This window comes from Myotis brandtii, unplaced genomic scaffold (genome assembly GCF_000412655.1).
Source record: "Myotis brandtii unplaced genomic scaffold, ASM41265v1 scaffold485, whole genome shotgun sequence".
Classification (NCBI taxonomy): domain Eukaryota; kingdom Metazoa; phylum Chordata; class Mammalia; order Chiroptera; family Vespertilionidae; genus Myotis; species Myotis brandtii.
In genome coordinates, this window is record NW_005368527.1 from 119,386 (window position 1) to 138,969 (window position 19,584).

The following is a 19,584-nucleotide window of genomic DNA, read 5'->3' on the forward strand; positions in this document are numbered from 1 at the left end:
TATATATATATGACATATAGAAATGGACAACAATATGGTGACAGGCAGAGAAAAATGGAAAGGGGGTGGGGGAGATGGAAGTGGGCAAAGAGGGGATAAGTAGGGACAGAAAGAGACTTGACTTTGTGGTGAGTGCATGATGCAGTGTGCAACTGATGTTTATTGAGTTGTACACTTGAAACCTGTATGGTTTAATTAACAAATGTCACCCCAATAGATTTGATGAAAAAATAGCTTAGGTGGAAGTTCCCTATGTATAGAATACTAACCAAAGGCCTGAAAGTTTTACTTTCTGTTATGGGAGAAATACTCGAGGCATGTATAATCTGAGTATGCAGAAGCTGAGCTACAGAGCCCAACATTTGACAGTGTAAGGCCAGACCTGCGGTGTGTGAGAAGGTTCTTGTTGAAGAAGGCAAAAAACTACTTATCCCTGAATATAAAACCCACCTTGATGCTTAGAGTGGTCACAGACCAGGACCTACAGCATCAATATTCAGTAGGAGCTGGTTTCAAATGATGAATGTCTAGCTCGCCCTAGACCAGCCAATCAAAATCTACATTTGAACAAGATTCCAGATTCATGTACATTTTGATGTTGAGGAAGTTCTGGTCTGGAATGGTATTTCTCATCTCTGCACTGTTGACATTTCTGTTGGATACTTCTTTGTAGTAGGGCTATCCAGTGCATTGTAAGATGTTGAGAGGCATCCCTGCCCTCAATCCACTAGGCGCCAGTAGCACCTCCCTAGTTGTAACAGCAAAAAAAAAAAATTTCCAGACTTTGCTAGGTGTTCCCTAGAGGCAAAATGACCTCTGGTTGCCAACCACTGCTCTAGAGCAGAGAACTGGAAACATCTTCATGGAGTTCCAATCAAAGCTCACCCCTTATTCAGTTCATAATTTTGAGCAGATAGCTTCACCCTCTAAATCCCATTTCTGCAAATGTAGAACGAAGTTCATAATAGTACAACCTCAGAGAATGGACTCTTATAAAAATGAAATAAGACAATCCACATAAGAACCTAATTTCAGTCCACGGTGTATAAAAAGATCTGAATATTATCTCATAACGAACAAACATTATTGAAGTGAAGCACGAAATGCCAACCCTTAATTTGTGTTACAAGCACGAATCTCCTAACTGACTTGTCAAAAGCATCATGCAGCCAAGGATTAAGGTACCATGGTATTATAGCAAAGGAACTTCCTTGTCTCTTGAACAAGGAAGAGAGGGATAGCAATTTCCAGAGATATAAAGAGCTGCTGCTCTCCAGCTTTCAATATTTTAGAGGTCCAGACAGGTTCCTCAGGCTCAGATTTGGAGAGAATACTAACATAAATTTGGGAAAAGGTGCAAGGAGGTTAGACTCTGGAAGGCAGGTGAGTTTGTGCAAAAACAAAATTAAGACTGGATTCACCTGACTTCTAATATGGTCTACTGGGAATACGTCAGGACAAAATGTTCTTTCTGTCCAGATCAGTGCCCTAAGGGAAATGATGTACTCAGAGGGGGAGGTAACAATGGAAACAGTATCTAATGAGCAGGTATAGGTAGCTGACAATATCTCCTCTGCTGCATGTGCAACCTTGATCTGGAAAGAACATGGTTGTTGCTTTGGATTCCTTAGTTGTTGGAGACCATTGCTTCACTCCTTCCTGCTCACCTGACTGGGGACAGAGCTTCAGTCTCCATCATCAACCGTCAAGAGGAATTTGGACTTCCACTCAGAAATTTTTTTCTCAGAGCCTCATCCAGGTGAGTCTGAGAGCCCAGTAGGTACTGAAGGAAAGGTTCTGAGAGAATGGAAGGTGAGAATTTCTACCTGAGCTCACCTGAGAGCCTACCCAGCCTCACCCAGAGCCCAGAGATGGTCATTTTTGTTTACTAGTGAGTTTAAAAGTAACACATTTAATATTTTAAAAAGAGAAGTGATCATTGGACTCCACAATACAAGGATCATTGTTGACAATTACATGGTGGGAATGGAAGTCCAGTTGGATAAGACTGAGGAAGGAATGGGGGCCATAAAGTGGTTCCAATAAAATCAGAACATACACAGGAAGTTTTGAAGTTCAGGGGAGTCGGAAAACAGTATTAGATGTGAATATGTAAGCAGTGAAGTGAGGGCATTTAAATTTTTTTTCAGATGGGGTGTATTTGAGCAAATTCTGTATTTATTAAAAGGATCCAGACCAATGTAGGTAGAGTCTATCTTGCAACACAGGATCTTTAGACATACATTTCACAGTATCTCTCATAAGGAGCATTACTTTCCAATTATTTTATTTCCTGGGAGGCTGGATATATTTTTTAATTTATAGCCATTTACTTTCTACATTGCAAATTGTCTTTGGAAGCACATTGTTTTTTGTTTGTTTTATTGAATTTATTGGGATGACATTGTGCAAGTACTTTGTTTTTATGTATTGGGGTCTCAATGTTTTTATTGGTTTTTATTGCATTCTTTCAAAAAATCACATTTTTTCACCAAGTTTTCTCTTTTCCACTCAATTTTGGTATGTATGTAAAGATGCATTTATGACATTATGTGAGGGTTTATACATTTTGTATGCTCAAATCTATCCGTTGGTCACATTGTGTTCCCTCATTGCTTTTAAACATTGAAAGCTCTTCTGCATCCTTAGTAGTAATGAATCATTGTGGCATCTGATTTCACATCTTTTTGTTATTTCTACCATTTTTTGTTTTATGATTAGAACTATTTTCTGAAATAGCAATCATCTTCTGTGATGTTTTGAAAAACATTCTTTTATATTCAACTGAAGATTACCTATATCTTTTCATAAGTATGATGAGTCCATTTATGTTTATATAGGATGAAATTATAACTTTAGATACTGTTTCCTCCACTGTGTTTTAAAGAATATATTTTCCTAGTCTTTTATCTCCTTTTACTCATTTCATCTTGAATTATAGATGAATTATTATGATTTTCTTTCAGCTGTTCATATTATATTTTTATTCAATTTTATTTGAACTCACTATATATAACATAGGTTTATTTTCCCTACCAATATTTTATTTCATTAATTCTCTTTTTCTTAAAATTTGTTTCTATGCAAATGCACACCTTTGTGAAAACACATAAGTGAACAAAGGAGGTGAAGTCCCTGCTCATTTGACCTTACATTAAGTGGAGAAGGCCGGGTGCAGTGAAGTAAATGTGTGTATGGCACAATGTCTTCAGTTATAAACATAAGAAGAAAGGGGATAGATTATCTGGCCTGTGTAGGATTTTATAAAGTATGATTTGGGGAGGACTTTGTGGACCAGAACAAGGTCTAGAGTGTAACCATTGGGTATGTCACAAAAGAGAGAATATCCTGAAGTTCAAGAACAACAAAGGAATGATGCCACAAAGGAAAGTAAGAGAAGGGCCAGCCTCAGCCACTATTGGGTCATATGAAAACATGAAATAGATGCAGGAATAACAATCAGATCAGGAGGTGAAGGGGATGCAATGATGAGGCCAGCGAGCAATAAAGGTCCAGTCAGTGTGTGGTCTCTTGAGCCCTAGGTAACTTCAGCACCCATACTGACTGCTTCTTCTCTCTAAACTGGCTCTCTGCCGGGTTCTTCACTCATTGTTTTCCTCTCCTTTGCAGGAACTGTCATCCTTTTAAAACGATATTTTCCTTTACTGCATTATTCCAATTTTTAACATGTCTCATAGTATATGCCTTTTCCATTGTGACCAGGCATGTGTGCACATGCAAACACACAAATACACATAAATGTACACACAGAGATAAACAGCAAGACTTATCACCAGTGACACCCATATATTTACTAACAGGAAAGAACCGTGGTAAACTTTTGTAGCTATTGACCAAATATGTAGACCACATTAGGGAGATGGACATTGCTGCCCTCTCTATTTGGGTGAGAATATTAACATTTAGAATGGATTGGTTGTCTCTCCAAATTCAAACAGCTAACATGTGGCAGATCCAAGATTCAAAATTCAGTTACATACCCCAGCCAGCGTGGCTCAGGCTCGATCCCCAGTAGGGGGCATGCAAGAGGCAGCCAATCAATGATTCTTTCTCATCATTGATATTTCTATCTCTCTCTCCCTTCCTCTCTGCAATCAATAGAAATATATTTTTAAAAATATATTACATAGAAACAAAATGAATAAAGTGCAATGAACAACTTTTGGACAAGGAATTCCCTGTGACTTGAAATTTCACATCAGCAGAAAGGCCACCTCATTTGCCCACATTCTCTGACACCATCTCTCAGCGCTCCACTCTTGCTCATCCTCCCCCACACCTCCCCACCCCCATGCTGGCTCCATTTTGAACCTTGAATATCTGAAACAAGTGTCACCCTCATGGACTTTGCACTGGTTCTTTCACCTGCAGGGCATATGCTTCATAAAAAACTGTATGTCTCCTGCTTTCTCTTCCTTGAGCTCCCTGTTCAAATGTTATCTTGTTCTTAGGTTTTCCTGGACTCACAGTAATTACAACCACATCACTTTCATACATGCTTTTTGTTCCCTCATAGCATTGTACCTGTAGCATTTCCACCATGTTAGTTATGCCCATTTATGTGAAAATCAATTTTTTATTCCTAGTCATGACCACCAGCACTTGGTATAGGCAATGATACACAAATTTCAGTATTTCTTTTTCTGGGATTTTTCAGAGGACACAGAACTGCAGCCCCTCATATTTGGGCTTTTCCTCTTCATGTACCTGATCACTGTGTTGGGAAACCTGCTCATCATCCTGGCCGTCAGCTCTGACTCCCACCTCCACACACCCATGTACTTCTTCCTCTGCAACCTGTCCTTGGTAGACATCTCTGTCACCTCCACCACCATCCCAAAGATGCTGGTGAACATCCAGACACAGAGCAAAGTCATAACCCATGTCTTGAATATCTGAAACCAATGTTATCCTCAGAACCTTTGTTCTGGCTCTTTCCTCAAACAGTTTTCTAAATAACCTCGTGTCTCCCACTCTGACTTCCTTAAGTTCTCTTTCAAATGCTGCCTTGTTTGCAGGTCTTCCTGAACTATCAGTAAAAAATAACACTCATCTTTTCTCTTTTAAACCTACTCTTTTTAGGTCACCTGACACCATCTAACATTATATGATATTTATTTTCCATATATTCTTTCACCACCATTATATTCTAGTGAGTTTGCTTGTCAGCATCCTACACCTTTTTCCTAGAGATGGTCAGTACTCAACATATATTCCTCCGGGACATGAAAGCATTTCTCATGAAAACTGTGAACTACATGACCTCCTTGGGGAAAATAGTCTGAATGTACTTAAACTCCTAAATCAGAGATGTCACAGGGGATGCCTTAAAGCAGCGGTTCTCAACCTCTGGGTCCCGACCCCTTAAGGGGTCGAATGACCCTTTCACAGGGGTCGCCTAAATACATCCTACATATCAGATATTTACATTACGATTCATAACAATAGCAAAATTACAGTTATAAAGTAGAAATGAAAATAATTTTATGGTTGGGGGTCACCACAACATGAGGAACTGTACTAAAGGGTCGTGGCATTAGGAAGGTTGAGAACCACTGCCTTAAAGGGTATGATTTGTACTATATATATATATATACTGATTACATTATCACAAAATATAAATTGTAGCATTTCAATGGTAAGTAACGCCCATTTATATAAAAAATTAATTATAGTATTTTTTCATTCTTAGTCATCACCTCTACCACATGGGACCAGGTAATGACACAAGTAGTTCAGAATTTCTTCTTCTTGGATTATCAGAAGAACCAGCACTGCAGCCCCTCATATTTGGGCTTTTCCTCTCCATGTACCTGATCACTGTGTTGGGAAACCTGCTCATCATCCTGGCCGTCAGCTCAGACTCCCACCTCCACACACCCATGTACTTCTTCCTCTCCAACCTGTCCTTGGTAGACATCTGTTTCACCTCCACCACTGTCCCAAAGATGCTGGCGAACATCCAGACACAGAGAAAAGTCATCACCTATGAAGGCTGCATCACACAGATGTATTTTCTCACACTCTTTGGAGGTTGGGACAACTTCCTTCTACCTGTGATGGCCTATGACAGGTATGTGGCCATCTGCCACCCACTGCACTACACAATCATCATGAACCCCCGGCTCTGTGGACTGCTGGTTCTGGTGTCCTGGATCATTAGTGTTTTGAATTCCTTGTTACATAGCTTAATGATATCAAGACTGTCCTTCCCTGAGGAATTGGAAATTCCCCACTTTTTCTGTGAAATTAAGCAGATGATCAAACTTGCCTGTTCTGACACCTTTTTTAATGACGCAATGATGTATTTTACAACTGGGCTGTTGGCTGGTGGTCCCCTGGCTGGGATCCTTTACTCTTACTCTAAAATAGTGTCCTCCATATGTAGAATGTCATCAGTTCAGGGGAAGTATAAAGCATTTTCTACCTGTGCCTCTCACCTCTCAGTAGTCTCCTTATTTTATTGTACAGTCCTAGGAGTGTATCTCAGCTCTGCTCCTACCCGCACCTCACAGTCAAGTGCAATCACCTCAGTGATGTACACCGTGGTCACACCTATGCTGAACCCGTTCATCTACAGTCTCAGGAACAAAGACATAAAGATGGCTCTGAATAACTTCTTGGGGATGGCAGGTATAAAAGGGACAATTGTTTTGGGGCTGAAAAAGTGCCCTTGATTGCATGGCTCAACACCTTCAAACCAGAAACTGTGATTGATCATGTGGAAGAGAACTGGATCCTTCTCTTAATTCCCTGGCATGTCCATTTTTTGTATTCAACTTCTCTATGTAAGTAATTCACTTTATTAAGCTTTTGGTATAATATATAGACAGTTTTCTGTTTTTACCATTTTTATACAATCTCAAAGTTTTTCTCAACCTTGCATCAGAAATATTTGGAAATTTCCATATCTTTCATGGGACAACTTGGATTTCTCTAAAATAATTTCATCTCATGTGACATATATTATGCTAAGCTATTTTCCTCTGGTTTTCCTGAAAAAAATAATCAGGGTTGTATTACTCATATGGACAAAACTACATGTGGCATCTAAGGACATTTATTTAATTTTATTGTACAGAAAAAGATGAAACCAGTTTTCACTTTGTATCTCTCATTCATTTTTACATCACTATCTCTTCCCAATAATGTAGATTTTAAATGTTGTTCCATTTAAGTCTCAGCCTATTGATAAAAAAGATGTTCATGATAAATGCCTGAGACACTCACGGGGGCCTGGAATTCTTGTGACACTGACCTGAGCCAATGTTGCAGCTGGACCAGCCCTTGTGGTTCTTATTATGCTTGCAGCATGCACCCAAGCAGCAACCTTCAGAGAACCTGGTAAAAGCAAGGTTCATTGTTCACAAATCCTGCTCACACGCCCTGCCTGAAGTTCACACAGGAGGTCATGGGGAGAGAGAGGGGTTAGGGGGAGGAAAGAGGAAAATGAGGAGGAGGAAGAGAAAGAGGGAAGAGAAGGAAGAAGAGAGATAGGAGGTAGGTGAGAGAGAACACAACTGTGGTCTCTGCATCTGTTACAATATGAGGAAGCAAAATTGTTAAGCACTAATTTTGTTACTATGCAAAGTATTGCTTTTTCATGCTGTACTCATCGAAGTATGGAAGATTGATGTTCATGTACAAGGGGCTTTTTGCATTAGGGTCAGTGATTGGTTAGTGTATTTTTTCCTTGAATTATATTTTCTTTTCTGCTTGAAAATTCCAGTCCTGTCTACAATTATGACTCCTCCATAGCTCTAAGCAAAATACTTCTCCTTTTCTAAATTTTGTCATGTGGACAGAAAAAGCACCACATACGAAAACGGAAAAGCTCAGGGGGTAGGGGGTGGGGAGGGCTGCATAGTAGCCTTAAAAACTCAGAAACCTGCCGAAACGGGTTTGGCTCAGTGGATAGAGCGTCGGCCTGTGGACTGAGGGGTCCCGGGTTCGATTCCGGTCGGGGGCATGTACCTGGGTTGCGGGCACGTCCCCAGTGGGGGATGTGCGGGAGGCGGCTGATCGATGTTTCTCTCTCATCGATGTTTCTGGCTCTCTATCTCTCTCCCTTCCTCTCTGTAAAAAATCAATAAAAATAAAAAAAAAACTCAGAAACCTAATGCAACCACATAAGATGGTCTGAAATTAAAACTTCCTAGCTGAAAGCAGGTTGTAGCAGGCAGTCATCTCCTAGGCTAGAATCTCCCATGACAAAAGTCAATCTTTGCCTTAATGAAGATATCTATTGTCCTTTTTTATTGTTGACAGTATTACAGGTGTTCCCCATTCTCCTCTTTGCCCCCCTCTACTCAGCACCCACCCCACCCCAGGCCTTTACCACATTATTATCGGTGTCCATGTGTTATGCAAATGTACATATTGGTTAATTCCTTCCTGTTCCCCCCCCCCCAACCCCATTTCCTCTGCCATGTGTCAGTCTGTTCCATGTATCCATGTCTCTGGACCTATTTTGTTAATCAGTTTATTTTGCTCATTATATTCCACATATAAGTGAGGTAACGCAATATTATTTTTTTCTGACTGGCTTATTTCACTTAGCATCATAATTTCCAGGTCCATCCATGCTGTCACAAAGGGTAAGAGATAGTTCTTTTTCACATCTACTTAGTATTCCATTGTGTAAATGTAAACTACAGCTTTTTCATTCACTCATTTACTCATGGGCACTTGGATTGTTTCCAGACCTTAGCTATTGTAGATAATGCTGTTATGAACATAGGGGTGCATATATTCTTCCTGATTTGGTGTTTGGGGATTCTTAGGCTATATTCCCAGAAGTAGGAACTCTGGTTCAAACAGCGGTTTGATTTTTTTTTTTTTTGAGGAAATTCCATACTATTTTCCACAATCGCTGCAACAGTGTGCATTCTAACCAGAAGTGCACTAGTGTTCCTTTTTTTCCACATCCTTGCCAGCACTTGTTGTTTGTTGATTTGTTGATGGTGGCCATTCTGGCAGGTGCAAAGTGATACCTCATTGTAGTTTTAATTTGCATCTCTCTGATGATTAGTGACCTTGAGCATTTTTTCATATGTTTATTGGCCATCTGTGGGTTCTCTTTGGAGAAGTGTCTACTCAGGTCTTTTGCCCAATTTTAATTGGGTTATTTTTTTCCTGGTGCTGAGCTGTATAAGTTCTTTATATATTTTGGAAATTAACCCCTTACCAGATGGATCATTGGCAAAATGTTCTCCCATACAGTTGGTTCCCATTTCATCTTGTTGATGGTTTCCTTGGCTATGCAGAGCTTTTTGGTTTGATGCAGTCCCATTTGTTGATTTTTTTCCTTTGTTTCCCTTGCCCTAGGAGATGTATCAGCAAAAATACTGCTACATGAGATGTCTGAGATATTACTTCCTATGTCTTCTTCTAGAATTTTTATGGTTATGGTTTTTTGGCTTACAATTAAGTCTTTTATCCATTTTTAGTTTATTCCTCTGTATGATGTAAGTTGGTGGTCTAATTTCATTTTTTCTTTGTAACTGTCCAATTTTCCCAAATCCATTTATTGAAGAAACTGTCTTGCTGCATTACATGCTCTTGACTCCTTTGACAAAAATTAATTGACCATAATGACGTGGATTGATTTCTGAGGTCTCTGTTCTGTTCCATTAATCTATATGCCTTTTTTTGTGCCAGTACCATGCTATTTCAATTACAGTGGCTTTGTAGTATAGTTTGGTATCTGGTATTGTGACCACTCCAACTTTGTTCTTCTTTCTCAAGATTGCTGAGGATATTGAGAGTCTTTTTTTGTTCTATATAAATTTTTGGAGTATTCGTTCTAGATCTGTGAAATATGCTTTTGGTATTGTAATAGGAATTGCTTTGAATCTATGGATTGTGTTGGATAGTATGGACATTTTATTTTTTAAAAATATATTTTATTCATTTTTTACATAGAGGGAACAAGAGGGATAGAGAGTTAGAAATATCGATGAGAGAGAAACATTGATCAGCTGCCTCCTGCTCACCTCCTACTGGGGATGTGCCCGCAACCAAAGTACATGCTCTTGACCAGAGTTGAACCTGGGGCCCTTCAGTCCGTAGGCCGCCACTCTATCCACTGAGCCAAACCAGTTAGGGCATAGCATAAACATTTTAATGATGTAAATTTTTCCAATTCATAAACACAGTATATGCTTCCATTTGTTTGTATCTTCCTCTATTTCTCTCTGCACTGTCCTATGGTTTTCTGAGTACAGACCTTTTGCCTCCTTAGTTAAGTTTATTCCTAGGCACCTTATTTTTGTTGTTGTTGCAGTGTAAATTGGATTGTTTTTAGTTTCTCTTTCTTAAAGTTCATTATTGGAGTATAATAATGACACTGATTTCTGGATGTTAATTTTGTATCCTGCTACTTTGCCTAATTCATTTATTGAATCTCATAGTTGTTCGGTGGAGGCTTTAAGGTTGTCTATGTACAATGTCATGTAAAATTGAAGATGTCATGGGAAAATTGGAGAGATACATGCAAAAAAAATGAAACTAGACTACCAACTTACACCATACACAAGAATAAACTCAAAATGCATAAAAGACTTAATTGCAAGTTGTGAAACCATAGAAATCTGAGAAGAAAACATAGGCAGCAAAATCTTAGACATCTCACATAGCAGAACTTTCACAGATACATCTTCTAGGACAAGAGAAACAAAGGAAAAAAATAAACAAGTGGGACTACATCAAACTAAAAAGCTTCTGCACAGCAAAAACAAACAAACAAAACCACAACATCCTCAAAATGCAGAGGGAACCCACTGTATGAGAGAACATATTTGCCAATAATACATTTGGTAGGTGTCACGTGGTAACTCAATGACACTTACATACAACAAGTAATGGCAGGGATGTGGGAAAAAGCTAATCCTGGTACACTACTGGTGATAATGCAGACTGGTACAGCCACTATGGAAAACAGTATGGAATTTCCTAAAAAAATTAAAGATCAAACTGCTGTTTGACCTCATGGTCCCATGTCTAGGAATATATCCTAAGAATCCTGAAACACCAATCAGAAAGAATATATGCACCCCTATGTTCATAGCAGGACTATTTACAATAGTTAAGATCTGGAAACAGCCCATGTGCCCATTAGTAGATGAATAGATTTTTTTTAAAGCTGTGGAATACTATGCAGCTTTTAAAAAGAAGGATTTCTTACCCTTTGAGACAGCATGAAGGGACCTGGAGAGTATTATGCTAAGTGAAATAAGCCAGTCAGAGAAAAACAAGTATCACATGATCTCACTTATTTGTGGAATCTAATGAACAAAATAAACCGACCAAAACAATAGGACCAGAGACATGAAAGCATGGCACAGACTGATGGATCTCACAGGGAAGAGGGGAGGAGGGGAGGGCAGAGAATAACCAAAGAACTTATATGCTTATATGCTTATATGCATAATCCATGGACATAGACAATAGTGTGGTGAAGGCTGGGGGAGGGGGGTGATGAAGGGAAGGCAGACATCTGTAATACTTTCAACAATAAAGATAAAAGGTAAAAAATAGAATAAAATAGTAATTTTTTAAAAAGATGTCTGTAGGGGCGTGTTACTTCTGGAGTCTCCAGGGGAGAATCCGTTTCCTCTCCTACTCCAGTTTCTCATGCCACATGGCCTTTTCTCCATCTTTAAAGCCAGCTGTGTAGCATCTTTAGTCTCCCTCTGATGCCAACAATCCTTCCTTCCTCTTCCAAATGTTAGAACCACCATGATTTCATTAGTCCCACCTACAGTATTAAGGCCAATCTTATCTTAAAGTCAGCTGATTAGCCCAACTATTCAATCTGCTACTCTAATCCTATCTTGCAATGAAAAATAACATATTATAAGTCTCTGGGGATTATGATGTGGATATCTTTGGAAGCTCGGCCTACTGTGAAAATCTTTTCAATAATGTATTCCATGGTGTCACACAAGGGCCCTTATATAAAAAAACAAAAAAGGTATTTTTCAGAAGAATATCATATGATGTCATTTATAAATCCTTATAAAAAAATAATTGAACAATGAATTTATAACAGCTTCTAGAATGAGTGGATAGACTATACATTCAAAATTACATGCAATGACCTTTGGTTCTAAAAACCTAGAACAATCTACACCTGACTCTAACACAGCCACACCTTTTTAATCAAAGTGTGGGCCACAGACCAGCACCTACAGCATCAACACCACTTGGTAGCTTGTTTGATTCAAAGAATCTCTGGCCCACCAAGACCTGCATTCAAACTATAATCCTGGTGACTTAAATGCACATTGAGGTTGGAGAAGTGCTGGTCTAGACTAGATTTTCTCACCTTCTCATGTTGGGAAGTAGGGCAGGATAATTATTGGTGTTGGGTATTATGGGTGTTCAGCAGCCTTCCTCCAAGACATTGCCAATATTTCCAGGGGCAAAATCATCTCAGGTAGAGAGAGAACCACTGACCCAGAGTTTGAAAATTGGAAGCAACTTGACAGATTCCAATCAAGGCCCATCCCTTGATTAGCTCATAACTTTGAGCAAATCAATAAACTCCTTCAAACTCAATTTCTGCAAAGGGGGATGAAATTCATAATAGAATGGGTATTTTGAAAAATTAAATCAGGCAAAGACTATAAAGTACTAAGCTCAGAATATATGGCATAAAACTTTCAAAATGTATCTCATACTTAACAAATATTTTATAATGAGGTACTAAATGACAGCTCTTCACTTGTGAAATAAGTACAAAATTCCTTATTATTTTGACAGATGTGTCAGGAAGCCAATGAGTGTGAAGCCCAGGATTCCACATAAAAGGAACACAGTCCTTTTGTTGGAGAGGAGAGTAGCAATTCGCTAGAGACATCAGGGCTGTGTCCCCACCACAGATCAGTGCTTGAGGATCACAGGGACCCGGCCTGATGGGTTCCATAATCTCAGACATTGAAGAAAACGTTCAATCAGTGTTGGAATAAGGTAGTAAGAGGCTAGATCTCTGGAAAGCAAGTAAGATCAAGACAAGGCATCATAAACACTGAACTCACTTGATTTTTAACCTGGTCTCTTGGGATCAGAGAATCATTAGGAAAAATTTCTTTCTGTTTATTCCAGAGGTCCACAGGGAAATCATGTGCTTAGAAGTTGAAATAACACAAGGGAAATGTGCCTGATGAGCAGGTATAGAGAAAACTGTAAATATCTCCCCTGTTCCATCCTCGGCTTGTACAATGCTGGGGGACAGGACATGGTTGCTGCTTTTGATTCCTGAGTTGGCTCAGGGACTGATGCTTCACTCCTTCCTGCTGTCTCATGTGGGGCAGAGCTTCAGTCTCATCATCAACCATTCAGGGAGCCATTCAGACTTCCACACGGAGACCTTCCTCTCAGAGACCCATCCAGGTGAGTCTGGGAGGCCAGTAGGTACATCAGGAGAGGGTCAGAGGGGATGGAACATGTCAGCTTTTCTCTGAGTCACTGTGACCCTAGTCTATCCCAGAGACCCTATATCTCTGTTTGTATTCTTGGTTAATTAAGTACTAACTTATACTCAATTTACTTAATATGCTAATATGTATGTATCTCTTTGACTTTGCAATGTATGGCCCACAGTTGACAATTGGGTGGTGGGAATGGGAGTCCAGTTTGATGACACAGTAGAATGAGTGAGATGCATAAAATGGCTCAGGTGAAATGAAAACGTATGGAGGAGCTTTGCTGTTCAGGGAAAAGGAGATAGAGTATTGGGTGTGGAGGACAATGCAGTGAAGTGAAAGTGTTTGTATTAAATTTCTAAGATGGGGTGTATTTGAAATTGCTTTGTGTTCTTTGAAAAGATTCAGACTAATGAATGTAGATATGAGTAGCTTGAAACAGCAGTTAGTGAGACATACATTGCAGTCTCTTCTCTCACACTGGTATTCACACGGAAAATATTTAATAAATCTAAAGAGGAATACTAAATAGTTCTACTTCATTACTCATGAGGCTGCATATATTTGGGGTTTTGTACTCTTTTACTTTCTATGTTGCACCGTTAGTGGAAATTCCTGTCCCACACTCACCCTTATCCTGCAGTGGTCATTTTTCCATACTTTAAATGAGAAATTCTGCCATGCACTTGGGGAATATAAATTGAGGATTGACCAACTTCCAGCCAAAGAGTGTAGTGTGCTGAGAACCAATACTTTTTACAGTTCAGTGATAGAGAAATTAAGGCCACACATTGTACCTTAAGTCTTAATGACACAAAGGCATCATAGTTCACAACAGTTTACATCTGTATAATGAGGACATCACTGTCACCGCTTAGGGGGTGGAATATCTCTAAATAGTTTTAAAATTTCTTCTTTACTTCATGTGGGTTTTCAGAGTAAAATGCCCTTACCAAGGAACCTAATGAATAGAGAGAATTAAACTCAGTTTCGTCCAACATATTTTGCTGAATCAATTATTCCATGAGATTTCTATTGCTGCTATAAAATATTCCTGCAGTCGTTGTTGAAAGTTTATATATACAGGTCTGGGTGCCAGAAGCCTGAAATGAGTCTCATATCAAGATGTGCGCAGGACTGGGCTCCTTCTAGAGGCTCAGGGGAGAATCTGTTTTCTTCCCAATTCCAGTTTGCATTGCTGACCACCTGCATTCCGTGACTCAGGGCCCTTCCTCCTTCATCAAAACCAATAGTGTACATTTTCATCTTGCCTCCCTTATGCATCTAGGAGACCATTGTGTTTACCTTAGTTCCACATGGATGATCCGGGCTCATCTTCTATTTAAAGTCAGCCAATTAGCGTCCTAGCTGGTTGGGCTCAGTGGATAGAGCACAGGCCTGCAGGGTGAAGGGTCCCAGTTCAATTCCGGTCAAGAGTACTTGCCTGGCATGTGCTGGAGAGTGGGAGTGCAGGAGAGAGGTCAGTGATGGGAAAGGAGACATATGTAATACTTTAAACAATAAAGAATTAAAGAAAAAGAAGAAAAAGAGCCCATGTCCGGGTTGCCAGTTGAATCCTAAGTGGGGGCATGCAGGAGGCAGCTGATCAGTGATTCTCTCTCATCATTGATGTTTCTAGCTCTCTCTCCCTCTCCCTTCCGCTCTGAAACCAATAAAAATATATATTTTAAAAACAAAATAAATAAAGTCAGCTAATTAACAATGCTGCTCCAACTGCTACCCTAACTTTCCCTTGCTATAAAAATAACATATTTAAAACTATTGGGGATTAGGAAGAGGACATCTTTTAGAGGTTCTTATTCTACCTGCTACAAATCATTTTTCAGTATTATTTTGTGTCACTCAAGGGCCCTTATACAAAGGAAACAAATATTTAATCATAGCCTCTAGAATGAGTGAATAACTATTCCTTTAAAACTCCATGCAAAGACAATACTTGGATCATAAGACCTAAAACTACCTGCAGCTAACTCTGACACAGAACCACAGCCTTTCTACTCAGAGAGTGGTCCTCAGGCCAGGACCTGCAGCATCACACCACCAGGGAGCTCGTTAGAAAAGCAGAGCCTCTGAGGCCTCCAGACCTGCTGCATCGAATTCTGCATTTGAGCCAGAATCCTGGGGACTTCATGGGAACATTGAAATTGGAGAAATGCTGATCTAAACTAGGTGTTCTCACCTTTTACCATTGACTAGTATTTATATATTTCTATTATTTGCTTCTATATTCTTTCCCCCAGATTGAATTGTAGGGACTTTTGTTCTTCAGCATCCTCTACTCACAGCCCAGACAGTGCTGAAAATATAGTCAGCACTCAATTCATATTCCTGAAATGCATGAAAAATTTCCCATTAAAACTGTAATATACCTGACATCTTAGGTAAAAAGCAGATTGGGACAAAAATTGCTATTCTGAAATGACACAGGAAAGTCCTAGATGGAACCAAATCCAGACCAAAATATTGAAACGTATGTCTTGACTGCCAGAGACACACTGTAGCATTAGAGCCATGTGAGTAACACTAGATTGTGTGGAAAGTCCTCATGCTCTTTTCTTCTTTCTTGGAAGTCACTCCCACCTCATGGAACCAGGGAATCTTACAGGAGGGTCAGGATTTATTCTCCTGGGTTTTTCAGAGGAACCAGAACTGCAGCCCCTCACATTTGGGCTTTTCCTCTCCATGTACCTGATCACTGTGTTGGGAAACCTGCTCATCATCCTGGCTGTCAGTTCAGACTCCCACCTCCACACACCCATGTACTTCTTCCTCTCCAACCTGTCCTTGGTAGACATCTGTTTCACCTCCACCACCGTCCCAAAGATGCTATGGAACATTCAGACGCAGAATAAAGTCATCACCTATGAAGGCTGCATCACACAGATGTGTTTTTTCCTATTATTTGGGGGACTGGACAACTTCCTCCTGACCGTGATGGCCTATGACCGGTTTGTGGCCATCTGCCACCCCCTGCACTACACAGTCATCATGAACCCCGGGCTCTGTGGACTGCTGGTTCTGGTGTCCTGGGTCATGAGTGCCCTGCATTCCTTGTTAGAAAGCTTAATGGTGTTGCGACTAACTTTCTGTACAGACTTGGAAATCCCCCACTTTTTCTGTGAACTCAATCAGATGGTCCAACTCGCCTGTTCTGACACCTTTCTTAATACCATGGTGATATATTTTGTAGCTGTGCTCCTAGGTGGTGGTCCCCTAGCTGGGATACTTTACTCATATTCTAAGATAGTGTCCTCCATACGTGCAATCCCATCAGCTCAGGGGAAGTATAAGGCATTTTCTACCTGTGCATCTCACCTCTCAGTTGTCTCCTTATTTTATGGAACAAGCCTAGGAGTGTACCTCAGCTCTGCTGCTGCCCAAAGCTCACACTCAAGTGCAGCAGCCTCAGTGTTGTACAGTGTGGTCACACCCATGCTGAACCCCTTCATCTACAGTCTCAGGAACAAAGACATAAAAGGGGCCCTGAAAAGATTCTTTGGGGTGGCAGCTATAAAAAAACAGCTGTGCTGAGTCTGAAAAAGTGCACTTGATTTCATGGCTTCAAGAGTGAAAACCAGATATTAAGATCCTTTAATCAGATAATGTTTGTACAACTTGCTTCTTTTATTTATTTCCTGGAATTTCCATTTATTTGAGTTCAACTTCTCTATACAATTTAAGTAACCATTTTATTACACTTTCTGCTACGTCTATTATACAGACAGTTATTCCCTCTCTCCTTTGTTCTAACCTAACAGCTGTTTCCAACCTTGATCAGAATGCAAATTCCAGTTTATTTCATGGACAACATGGATTTCTGAAGGTAAATTTATTCTCAAATGACACACATCATTGTTAGGAAGTTGTTCTTATTTTATAGAGAGAATAGTCATAAGTTGTATTATTCCCGTTGGAAAAAAATTGCTTGATTACTCACACTATTTATAGAATTTCATTCCAGGAAAATCTGACACATCAATTTTAAGTTCTATGTTTCTCATTCTTTTTTTTAAATATAGTTTTATTAAAATATCTTTTAATATATTTTTATTTCAGAGAGGAAGGGAGAGGGAGAGAGAGAAAGAAACATTAATGATGAGAGAGAATCATTGATCAGCTGCCTCCTGCATGGCCCCTACTGAGGATTGAGCCCACAACCCAGGCATGTGCCCTGGACAAGAATCGAACCCAGGACCCTTCAGTCCACAGGACGACGCTATATCCACTGAGCCAAACCAGTCAGGGCTATTTCTCATTCTTTATACATCAGTACTTTAACTGCTCTTCCTGATAATGTTGACTTTATCATTGTTCCTTATAAGTCTCGGCCTATTGATGGTAATGCTATAGGCTGAAAATACCTGGGCACTGGCCTTGGGGCCCTGCTACTGGTTCCTCAGACCACAGTCAATGTTGTGGCTGGACGGGCTCTTGCGGTCCTTATTAAAATTGGAACAATCATGAGGCATTTATGAAATCACAAGGTTCATTACTCACAGGTTCTGGAGGACACACAGCATCCTAAGGGCCACATCAGAAGGTCTCAGAATGGGGGAAGGGAAGAAAAAGGGAGGGAGAGAGAGAGAGAGAGAGAGAGAGAGAGAGAGAGAGAGAGAGAGAATAGTTTGATTTGGGAGGGGATACCTGAGTGCTTCTCTAGTAGCCTTGTCATGAAGCTGGCAATAGGATTCTTTGAGATAGACGTCTTTGAAACAGATGCCTCATGCATCAAAAGTTTAATGTCAGGTATTTACACTAGTATCTTGCTACTAGGATTTATAACTAATCTCCTAGTTTTATTATCTTATTCAACTCAGTGTCCAGAATACCTACAATAATACCTGGGAACATTGATTATCAAGTATATATGTCCCAGTGGCTTCGATATGGATATGAGGCAGGAGAGAAAGAAACCAAAGCCCCCACTTCTGGGCATGATCAGAGAGAAAACAGTTTATGGCAGGAAACCCCCTGCAGTGGTGAGAGGTCACAACAACAAGGACTGACCAGAACCAGATCATTCCAAGATGGAAGAAAATTGACCAAAGACCGACCCCAAAGCTCATTATACCATCATTACAATGAAAACTGACACCACAAATAGAAAGGTGGCCAAGGGGGACAAACTCCATGACACTTCCAGAACAACCCTGTTAGGAACAAGGCTCCCTCCCACCCAGAAGGCAGAGTCAGAATTTGGTGCCACAGCGCCTGGAGACCACCCCCCACCCTTCCACCTTGAATACACATAAAATTCCAGGAACTAACTGACCACCTGCACAACTCACTCTCGAGTTGGTCTGCTCATATGGGTACTTTTTTTCTACAGTGGCACCCACGCCCAGGCCTCTTTCTTTGTCTTTATCTGAATAAAACTTGCTTTATTCTCACTTTGATTCATTCTTCAAATATTTCCTGGATGAGTCAAGGACCTGAAGGTCACCTGTCACTCAAAAGTTCTGGATTGTGCTGGGGCAGGGCCAGCCCCCAGCACAGAAGTGGTCCAGTAACACATACATACATGAGAGGTACAGAGACAAAGGGGAAATGAGGTATATGTGACATTCTGAGCTAAAGATAAGGTATTGGCCCATTGTATACTCTTGGCTCCTTCTTCCTAAATTAATGACTGTATGTGCATGGGTTTATTTCTGGGCTCTCTGTTCTGTTTCATTGATCTATGAGTCTTTTTTTTTAAATTCTTCATTAGTTAAGGTATTACAAGTGTGTTCTCATCCCCCCCATTAAACCCCCATCCTCCCCCTGCCTCCACTCATGCTCTCATCCCCTGTTGTCCATGTCCATTGGTTTGGCTTATATGCATGCATACAAGTCCTTTGGTTGATCTCTTCCCCTTGATCCCTCTCTCCCGTACTTTCCCTCTGGGTATTAATAGTCTGATCGCTGTTTCTCTGTCTTTGGATCTGTCCCTGTTCATCAGTCTATGTTGTTCTCTATGTTCCACAAATGAGTGAAATCATGAGGTATTTATCTTTCTCTGACTGGCTTATTTCACTTAGCATAATGCTCTCCAGTTCCATCCATGCTGTTGCAAAAGGCAAAAGTTCCTTCTTTTTTACCGCAGCGTAGTATTCCATTGTGTAGATGTACCACA

At 40.1% G+C, this 19,584-nt stretch overlaps 2 protein-coding genes across 2 annotated transcripts; both read left to right on the forward strand.

Moving 5' to 3' along the window:
• The first annotated feature begins 5,729 nt into the window (after nt 1-5,729).
• Nucleotides 5,730-6,698, forward strand: LOC102260234 (olfactory receptor 7A17-like). Its single transcript, XM_005876326.1, has one exon. It carries the CDS (start codon nt 5,730-5,732, stop codon nt 6,696-6,698), a length of 969 nt encoding a protein of 322 aa, XP_005876388.1.
• Nucleotides 6,699-16,052: 9,354 nt separating this feature from the next.
• LOC102260539 (olfactory receptor 7A10-like) lies at nt 16,053-17,000 on the forward strand. Its single transcript, XM_005876327.1, has one exon. It carries the CDS (start codon nt 16,053-16,055, stop codon nt 16,998-17,000), a length of 948 nt encoding a protein of 315 aa, XP_005876389.1.
• The last annotated feature ends 2,584 nt before the right edge of the window (nt 17,001-19,584 follow it).

Bases quoted from the DNA above. Each gene is read 5' to 3' on its own strand.
- LOC102260234 (XM_005876326.1), top strand. From the start codon at position 5,730: ATGGGACCAGGTAATGACACAAGTAGTTCAGAATTTCTTCTTCTTGGA.
- LOC102260539 (XM_005876327.1), top strand. From the start codon at position 16,053: ATGGAACCAGGGAATCTTACAGGAGGGTCAGGATTTATTCTCCTGGGT.